Source organism: Solanum lycopersicum, chromosome 3 (assembly GCF_036512215.1).
Source record: "Solanum lycopersicum chromosome 3, SLM_r2.1".
NCBI lineage: Eukaryota > Viridiplantae > Streptophyta > Magnoliopsida > Solanales > Solanaceae > Solanum > Solanum lycopersicum.
Window position 1 is genome coordinate 56,213,803 of NC_090802.1, and position 10,432 is coordinate 56,224,234.

Consider the following 10,432-nt stretch of genomic DNA (forward strand, 5'->3'; position numbering starts at 1 on the left):
TTTTGTAATAACAAAAAATAATATAATTTATACATAAGTTATAGTCATTTTAATAAATATACTATTAACGCAATACAATATAATAAGATACCCCTTCTTACCTAAATACCTGTCAAATATTTCTCAATTTGATCTCCCTTTTTACTTATATATTTGACAAGCCAATAAATGACAAAAAAAAAAATATTTTATTATTTTTTACGGCAATCATTATACCCTTAATTTGATAAAAAAAAAATTATATTATTTTTTACAAACCAACAAACGACGGGAAAAAAAATTATATTATACCCGTGAGGGAGTAAAATAATCATCCAGACTAACTCTAGAGGATATTCCTCTTTCTTTCTTTGTATGCATTTCGATTAGTAGTGTAAAAACTATATGGTTAAATGATATAACTATGCAACTGTACCAATTAGGATTTATTATTTTTTTAGTCATTACTCATGGAAATTATGAAAAACTCAGCCCGCCTCGAATTAACTCACAAATAACCACATTTTTCAACCAAAACAGTATTAACAATAACACTCCACTAATTTAAGCAGGACAAAATCACAGACAGCAGCACACATCGAACCGATGGAGCTCTCACTACTGACGTGCCTTGAAGGGCTGACACAAGATCAAGAACAGATATCATCCAATATTCATGAGAGACATGCAGCATCTCTTCTCAAGCAACTAAATCCCAAAAGTTTAAAACATTAAAACTATTAAATTATTCAGGTATATGGTGGAGAGCAAATCGACGAAGTTCCTACATTCATTAATGAAAGTTCAAATCATGAAAACTAGAGTAGGGAGAATGTGAAAAAGCCTGATATTAACATCACCAAAGCCAGCGTCAAATTTCCAGTATTTGTCCAGCCCACTGGAAGGAAATCAAAATGAGATAAGATCATCTTTTGGTGATTGTTGCTTCTTTGAGTCATGTCCTGATTCAGATGTGCCCCCCGCTTTTTTACCAAAAATCATCTCATCAAGATCATCCATCATGTCATCATTACTGCCTCCCTGGACTGCAGATCGGGAGCCTGCTGATTTTCTGATCAGAGCATCTTCTTTTCCGGCACGGGGTGACTCCTCGGGCTCCACTGCGACTGGAATCATGGCAGGTTCTGGCTCTGACAAAACAACTGTAGGTTTCTTCAAATCATCGTACTTCGAAAGGGCTTTTTGGACTTCATCATTTACGTTCAGGGCTTCAAAAAGGAGGGCCTCATTATCCCCAGCAGTCTCGATGATTCTCTGAACAATATTGAGGGACTGGCGACACTGTTGTACTAGCGTCACTGTCAAGTCATCCTACAAAAAAAAAGAAATTTGAAGTTGATCACCCCCTTCTTTGAGAAAAAGAGACTTGGCTATTGTCCTCTATGTTGCAGGATAGCTCCGAGTAGGGGCGGCAAATAGGCAACTGGGCTGCTTAAAAATGAGCAAGGTGAACAAACAAACTATCCACTCAACCCATATTTGATATGGATAAAGATGGGTAAACCCAATGGATAATATGGATATCCATATTTACCACTACCACTGCTTCTAATTATGTAAAGAAATAAGTACTTCCATATTACAAGATCTTTTTTTCTCCTCTTAAGGTGTCTGGTATGAAGGGGTCAGGAGGTCAACATTCAGACTGGGTCAGGGTTGAAAGTCAGATACCAACTCTGGACCCGTTTCAGGTATTGAGGTTCAACGAAATTTTTGGAAAAAAATCACACACTTTATTTATTGAAGTCATTTTTTTAGATGAGATAAATATAAGTCCTTTGGAAAAATATTTTCCAAAACATTAAATTAGAAAACATTTTCCTTCATACCAAACACATCCTTAACAAGTGTACTTTCTAGAGGTTCCTACACCCTTACATACTTTAAGGAGAGTGCAATTGGTGAATATCCATGGATTATCCAAATATGAGTTGATCCATGTTTGACCCACTTTTAAATAATTGGATAACCAATAAATTTCAAATGGGCAGATTACCATATATTTTACCCATTTTGACACCCCTAGCTCCTATGTTTTATCTTTAAAAAATTCTCCTATTACTAACTTAGAATTCAGCTGTCGAAATGTCCACACAAGACTAAAGCACTTTAGGGAGCTTATTTTTATGAAGTCTACAGCACTTTAAAGACAAGCTCATAGCCAATAAACATTGCCATGAACTTCGGACTGTCAGACAACACTGTCATTCATCCAGTTCATACAATTGATAAATTCTAGATTATAAAGAAGGCATTGAGCTCACTAATTGTTTTGCACCAATAGCTACAAGCGCCCTACTTTTACTCTTCTCCATAAGGCCTTTTTTGATATTCTATTCCTTGAACACCAAAAAAATGTATGAGCCCCACATATTCACCAAATAAGCAAATTCTTAGACAACATGTAACACTTACCCTCACAAGAGTGTAAAATTAAACCAGACAATCAACTCAAGGTAGAGTTCATAAGAAAGGAATAGAACACCTCAATGATACAAAAATCCAATTTGTGTGAACCTAGTTGACTGGACCAAGAGTGCCATAACATTGGTGTGGCTAATTAATGTGAACCTAGTTGACTGGACCAAGAGTGCCATAACATTGGTGTGGCTAATTAATGTGAACCTAGTTGACTGGACCAAGAGTGCTATAACATTGGTGTGGCTATAAAAAAAATTGGAACTTGTGGTCTTAAACATTCAATAACATCTATGTGTGTCCATAAAAACTTCTCATTCAGGATAGACTGGGAAGTTTAAGTAAATATATTTTCAAATTACGAAGTCCATCTTTTTTAAATAGACTAAATGGAAATACAGTCACATAAACTGAAAGAGAGGGAATAACTACTATCCTTTTGCTACATCTACTCATATCTCAGTCCGACCTATGCAACTGAAAACCAGAGAGATTGTACATCTCTACCACTCCATTATGAGCACACACCTGCCAGCAAAATTACTCTGACACACCTACAGTCATGTCTTTGAAGTAATTTCTAAGAATCAGCTCGCTTATCTAAAGGAAAACAAAATGTGGAAGAAAAGAAGGATACAAATGAAATGATAAGAACACTTGACGTAACAATCTATAGCACGCAATGTGGACGACAAATCATGCCCTTGGGCACCACAATACTAAGTTTCCCTTTACCTAGGACTTGCACCGCCTTCTTCAGCTAAAACCTTTACAGTAATATTCGGTGGGACACATTCAGAGTATCATTGATTACTTATTAAAAAGCATCTTATAAGCATATACAAGAAAACAAAATAAATACAAAGTTAAAAGTATTTGATGATTCTCTTTCTTGTTTAAGATAAATCAGAAGTACTTAAAGCTACACCAAAGTCATCTCACAAAATTTTATTGTGAGAGTACACACTAAGCCTCCCAATATCTAGAAAACCATTGCAGAGATTAATTTTTCCAGCTTGCAGAAGCATTTAATAATTCTTTCAATATAAGAATTAGCATGGGGACATCACAAAGATGGGGTATTTTCAGTGAATAGGTTATACAACTGGTGACTTAAAAGAAGTGCAGGAAGATCCATTGGACATTGGAATAAGGGAAAGTGTGGCTCCTGCCAAGGGTGAAGTGCTTCATTTGGTTGGTTGCTAGGAAAAAATGTTTGACTCATGAGGCAATGCAGGAGAGGCGCATCAACATAGTATCCAGATGTCTCCTTTGTAAAGAAGCTCTGGAGACTAACAAACACTTATTCATGCACTGTAAGGTAACTGCTCAGCCGTGGGTTCTGTTTACAACCATAGACAATGAATATTGGACCATGCCTGAACACACCTCTGACCTTCTTAGTTGCTGGATCAAAGGGGAGGCAGCAAAAGTCAGAAAAGATGGTGAACAGTTCCAGCATGTATCTGGTGGATTATATGGAAAGAAAGGAATCAGAGAATTTTTTAAGCAAAGGAGTTACAACACAGAAGATCAAATGGAAAGTGATTACTACTTCGGTTTTTTGGTGTAAAGAACAGGATATAGAAGAGAAGTTCCAATTAGTGGACTTCACAGGTTCTCTGTAAGTATTTCTTTTTAGTTTTTCCCTTTCTTGTAACAGTTTTTTGGAGGTGGCCAGCATAGCCCTTAATGCTGAGGAATACAAAAAGTTACTAGTTTCAAAAAAAAAATAGTTGATGGGTTCTGAGATTCTGATATTTCTAACCCATAAGATTCTCCTACACTATTAATCAGAAAAATGTGCGCACATAATATTCCAATCCTAGATCAAATCCTTGCCATTACATGAAAACATGGAAATTTTGAAATTTATATCCTCTACCACCAGTGTATCATTTATCAACAACAAGTGCTCCTCATCAAAATTCACAAGCAACAATATTCCAACTAACAGTACCAAATATAGCAAGAAAGAACAAAATTGAGTCTTGGGGTGGAGGGCACAATGTGTTGTCAACTGCATTCTAGAAATCAACTATGAAAAAAAAAAGCACAAGAAATGTAAACTACAGGACTCCAGTAGACCACAAAAAATCAAAGCTTCTTCAAGTCTGCAACTGAAATTTCAAGAATCAACTTACATGGCAGCAATAAGTTGCCTTACCAGCCTGTAAATCCTTCCCCATTTATTAAATGGATGACACTTCTTTAAGGTTTTTCGGAGATCACTTTTTTTTGAGTTTTGGACAAAAGAAAAAGGAAGATGAGAGTAAGAAAACTCGAGACTTGTTCTTCATTATTGTTCAATAGTTCAATCTTTCCTTCACAACACATCTCAGGCAATTGATTAAGAAGTGAATTATTTGCATAAAAACAACATCATCAGATAAGTGTTTGTACTAGGCAACAATTCTACCACCACTCTTGCAAATCCAATCATTTCATTTGGACTTCAGTACAAGTAGATTTGATATTTCATAACATAAGACGGGCTTCAAAGACCTAGTGCATGATTTGCAAATGCATAAAGTACAATCATTGGAAAGATATTTATACATAACAAAAAGATAAAATAATAAACCCCGCGTTTTAGATGTAAAACTTGGCATCAAAACCACATCAACTGAGCGCATTTAAATGAATATTAAGTTGAACTTGAGCTCGACCAATATAAATTTTGCTTTGAGATCAAAGCTTCGCTAGGAACAATAGAAGCCCCTAACAGTCAAACTATAAGTTCATTCCAACTATATAGGACCACATTTCAAACTATAAATGTCTTTGGCACTAACAACTTCAAAAATATATTACAAATTTGTGAAAGAATATAAGCGAGCTTTGCTTTAGTGATAAGAGTGCAATGCATAATGTTTGGATTTGGCGCACATCACATGTTCAAATCGTGAAATTGACAAAAGCCTGATATTTAAGTGGAGAAGAGCAGAGAGAGAAGCTCCTTACCCAATAATTTTCAAACCTTGTGAAACTTGCCTTGGGATACTATCTCAATCATCAAGAAGAGAAAGGAATATGAGCATCCAACAAAGATCTTAAATCAGAAGGTGGAGTAACCCCAAAATATTTGTAAAACCCTTAAGACATGTCGGACAATACAGAGCTACGAGTGTGAGAATGACTTGTTGAAGGTCTGGCTCTGCCGCTTTGATACCATGGGAAAGAAAAAACTGAGCACCCAAACATTAAAGCAATCGGTGGAGTAGCACAAAACCTTTATAAACCTCTCTTAAAACCTCAAACGGTCCTACTTCCCTTTGTGATCAGCCTCAAATGGTGCCCACATCATAATATGACATAAAAGTTTTAGGATGCCCAAATTTTCTCCTCTCAATACAAATATTATCTCCATTCTATTTCACCGAACTATAGAAGTCAACGAAAGACCTCAAAATTTTCCCCAATGATTACTAACCAATTAAATTTTGAAATAACATATATTAACAAGCATGACAAAATGACGCAAAAGTTCTAAGAGGACCACATTTTCTGCTCATAATACAAATATTACCACCATTCAATTTCACTGAACCATAGAAATCAACAAAATACCCCAAAAGTTTGCCCAACAAATACTAAACCAATTTACATTTTTCAAAAACATACACGAACAAGCAAAGGTAAAAACATAAAGATTTGCTCAGGCCTCAAAGCTCGACTCATTTATAGCCCCTATCCTTATAATCTCACAAGACAAAAGGTGCCATATGAATATCGTAATGGAACAATATTCAATCGAAAGTATCATCAATCCTAGAACCTGATAATCCACACTTATACCCTGAGGATGTATTAAGACAATAACTTCAGATCCTGAGATGGAGATGTGATAATAAGAGTAAAACAGAAGTACCTGCAGAGCATCCTGCTGAGGTGAAGAGGACAGAACAGTTGTCAGAAGTTCTATACTGTTTCTAGCCACATCAAATACCTCCTTTGTATTTTCAGCTGTGAAGTTCTCCCGTGGAATCTCATGTTGGATTTGCTGCGCCAAAGTAACACTTGGTTCTGAAGCTGACACTGTTCTTGGAGGAGTGAAGATCGGAGCTAGGCTTTCATGGTCACGACCAGGAAAACGTACCCCTCTAGATCTCAAACTCTAAAACAAAAAAAAAATACAGATGTCTGACACATGAATGTGAAGAAATGAATATCAGCAAGTATGTATTCTGATTTTCCATTGCTGAAAGAACCGTTTATGTTGACATTACGCATCTATTTGCTATAATGCCCTAGTCTAAGTTGTAGAAGTTTGCAGATACTAGGTGTATATTTTAGGTAAGTCCAGGCCATACTGTATTTTTCCAAGTCAAGAAAACATAGTTCTACAATCTCACTAACATCCACAACAAAATCTTAACTAGGTACTCAATGACCATTCCTAAGGATCTGACAAGCATTATCCAGAATTCGAAAGAGAGAATGATCAAGACACCAATTGAAAAGTGAAATGACTGAAGTTTTTCTTTTACGAAGAAAACGGGGCTTATAACTGTTTCTCTTACGAAACTAGCTAAACTGACCAGCTCAATTGGTAAAGACTGTAGTGATGTGCGGGGTTGCCTGGGAAAACGAGAGAAAATGAGTTCTTTTAAAGACAGGCTGAACTTAAAAGCTCGATTTTTATATACTGGTAAGTGGTAAAGATGGTTGCTTTGGGCTCATTCCTCATGCTCCCTGATGTCCTCCAACCCTTTCCCCTTCTTCCAGATAAAATGAAGACAACCAAAAATAAAACATCACCAAAAAAATTAATACTCTGTATTATATTGGGACCGGATTATTTTTGCATTCCCATATTTACTCATTGTCCAACAGAAACAACTGACACGTTTGACTTCCTAAAGTTTTTATGAATTGAATGTGAGACTGAGAACTGTAAATGATACCTTGTAAGTCTCTTCATACACAGGTAAATAGCGAAGCTCACTCGATGATTCTCCCCAAGCTTCAATTAACACCAGCGCTTTGTTTCGATTGTTAACAACAGTCTGAGGGTCATCAATCAACCTCACCATCTCATCCAGAACCCTCTCAGCTGCAATCTCTGAGAATGCCTTCTCGCAATTCTTTGCAATAGTTTCAAGTAACACCAACCCTAAGTACTGAATCCTGGGGCTCTTCAACATTAATCTTTTCTTCACACCCCGTATAAGTTCAACGCTATTAATTCTTTCGTGATTTATCATGTCACAAAGCTCAAGATTCATAGCCCAATCAGGTTCATCCAGAGTTTCAGCCGTGGCTTCCTCAACAAGTTTATCAGCCTGATTCGGGCCTTGGAAAAGTTCCTTCATCTTGAAACTCATCGAGCTCATTCCAGCAGTGATCTTTTGCCCAACCTCTGTGCCTCCAATCTTCAAGCGCTCCCCAAAAGCACTGACTTTATCCAATAAGTTATTGTCACTCATTTTGGATTAAATCTTCTGCGACTCACTCCTTTACGACACTTCCTAACTTAAGATCTTTAAATCCTTGCCTCTACACTATCTTCAGCTAAACAGACTCAGATGTTAACCTGAAAAGGTACAGCAGAACAGAAGAATCATAAATGATCAACCTCAACAACAATATATAATTTTCTTCCAATCAAAAGAAGAAGCAAAAAATATTTACATATGTTTCTTCTCCAATGATGACAGTAAAGTAAATTTGACAAATGATCCTAACTAGTTTCGGATTGGATAATTGTTTGACGGATGATCAAATCCCCAGCCTTTTGCAAACATAAGCAATTTCATAAATACGGGATATGGTCAATTGTTAGGGTTTACTTATGAAAAAAAACGGAGAGATCAAAAATAATATTCATCAAACTCAATCAACAAACTAGATATCCGGCATGCGGACTTCATCTCTGGAAAATTTATCATCGTGACGGAAAACTACTACAAACATATATGAAAAAAATAAGCAATTCAACATAGCTGCAAAAACAAATAATTCAGTTTTTACAAGTTCCGGCGAGGTGAACTAACATTAACAGATGAATTCTCCGATATCAGTTTAAGATTATACATATAGAAGGAACAAATTCAGCAACAAGATCGCATAAAATTCTACCAATTTCATAGAACGGAAAACAGAAAAAAGGAATATTCCGATCAGGAAAAAGAGTGAAAGCAGTGAGTGAGTTACCTTTTGAGAAGCTTAGGATCGAAGACTGTTCTTCGATTGCGTGTTTATGAGAAGACGACGCGTAAACGCGAGCGACTTTTCTCTCTCTTTATCTCTCGCTTTCTCTCTCTAGATGGAACGAAGGAGTCTTCCGGCGTTCCTCGGTTATGGAGACTTTAATAGTATTCTACTATACGTTTTTATACCTACTGTTTTATTGCTCTCTGCTAACTGTAGTTTCGTATTCTATTCCGTATTAGTAAGAAATTCATTTTGTTTGATACGTATAAGTTGTATAATGTATTATAAATAATAATACATTGAGGTTATTGTATTGCATAATTTTTTTCAAAAAAAGTTATATTTGTTTCTAAAAATAATTCTTCACAAAAGCTTAAAAAAAAAAAAGTTTCGAGGCAATTGATTTTTAACATGATTATGTCTGCATTAAAATTTTTTATATTATTAATATTATAAGAATCATTTGTTAGAGTGTATAAGACTAATGTTAAATAAAACATGTTTATAATATTTACATCACTTAATCTATCATTGGGATTGGAGTTGTTCTTTCAACAAAATCAAAAAATAAAATTGTGTGTGTTTCTCAAAAAAATTATTTGATTATATATATACACACAACTACATATGCATAAGCTTTGAATTAAAAAACAAGAGAAAATGATTCTTACTGAGGTTTATATTAATCACACACACATATATATATGCTTACATTGATTATGTAAAGGTATTTTGTGTGTATTGCTTGATTTAATGTATTAAAAAAAGGTATGTATTGTGTAATTTTTTAATGTAAAGATAGTTTTCATAAATATAGTAGAAAACATGTAATAAAAAGTTTTGAAGAGTAATTGAATTTTAAATCATGCTAATGCATCCATTAAAATTCATTGCATTATGGAAATATAATACATGAATATGTCATTTAATTTGAATTGAGATTCAATCGAGTAAATTTTCCTCCGATACATATCAATGGAGCGTTTATATTTTGATATGTAATTAGTATAATTTCAAAGGATCTGTTTTGTATTTTTTCTTTCCTCGTTTTTTTCTCATTCCACCTAGAGATACTATTTATTTTAAAGGTCTAATAATTATTGGTTCTTTTTAAAAAGTGGTCATGTTTATTTTTGAGTGTCAATTTAATTAGTTTATAAAATTAATTAATTCAATATTTTTAAAGTTAACATTTACATATTTAAAAATTATTAATAAAATTCTAAAAATTAAAATTTTATTATATTAATATGATAAAAAATATATATCTAAAAAGGGTTGATCAATATAATAATATTATTTGAGCCTTATGGTATGGGAGAAAAATCTTTGATTTACAAATTGTTTTATTCTAACTCAAATCTTATCAAACACACTATACTTAATTCATCAAAATTCGATCCTCGAGATCTAATAAACAATCTGGTTATCTCCTTGCTTTTATATTACATCTTCTTGTTATTGTAATTTATTTTATTCATAAAATTTATTAAACTCATGTATCTATAAATTATTTTGAGAAGTTTATTTTATTATTTTTGCGAGATATAAATAAATTTTTACACCATTATAATCATCTCAAAAGTTTAGGAAAAAGAATGGAGCTTGTATATGAATCTTGATAAAAAATAAAGAAAAAGACTAACCAGGATTAAGACTATATAGATCCTACCCATTGAAATTATTGCATGACATGTATTAAAATATGAAGATCCCATTGACATGTGTTGGAAGTAACTTTACTGGATTGGATCTCAATATTCATTTAATATAATTTCATTTTATATTTATGTTTATTAATTTTGTTGTGCATAATTATCTTTCTTTAAAAAAAAAACTGAGTGTTCCGATGACTATT

The 10,432-nt window shown here is 34.0% G+C and overlaps 1 protein-coding gene across 2 annotated transcripts; it reads right to left on the minus strand.

Annotated features, from left to right (window-relative positions):
- Positions 1–688: 688 nt before the first annotated feature.
- LOC101256571 (TOM1-like protein 1) lies at positions 689–8,832 on the minus strand. Of its 2 annotated transcripts, none has more exons than XM_004235264.5 (4): positions 8,575–8,832; positions 7,326–7,954; positions 6,290–6,535; positions 689–1,311 (listed from the first exon to the last, which is right to left on the minus strand). In XM_004235264.5, the coding sequence occupies exons 2-4, from the start codon at positions 7,845–7,847 to the stop codon at positions 889–891; spliced, it is 1,191 nt and encodes a 396-aa protein (XP_004235312.1). In that variant the 5' UTR covers positions 7,848–7,954; positions 8,575–8,832; the 3' UTR covers positions 689–888. The 2 variants fall into 2 exon arrangements, with proteins under 2 accessions (XP_004235312.1, XP_010318281.1); XM_010319979.3 differs by lacking the exon at positions 8,575–8,832 and adding an exon at positions 8,415–8,572.
- Positions 8,833–10,432: the final 1,600 nt, after the last annotated feature.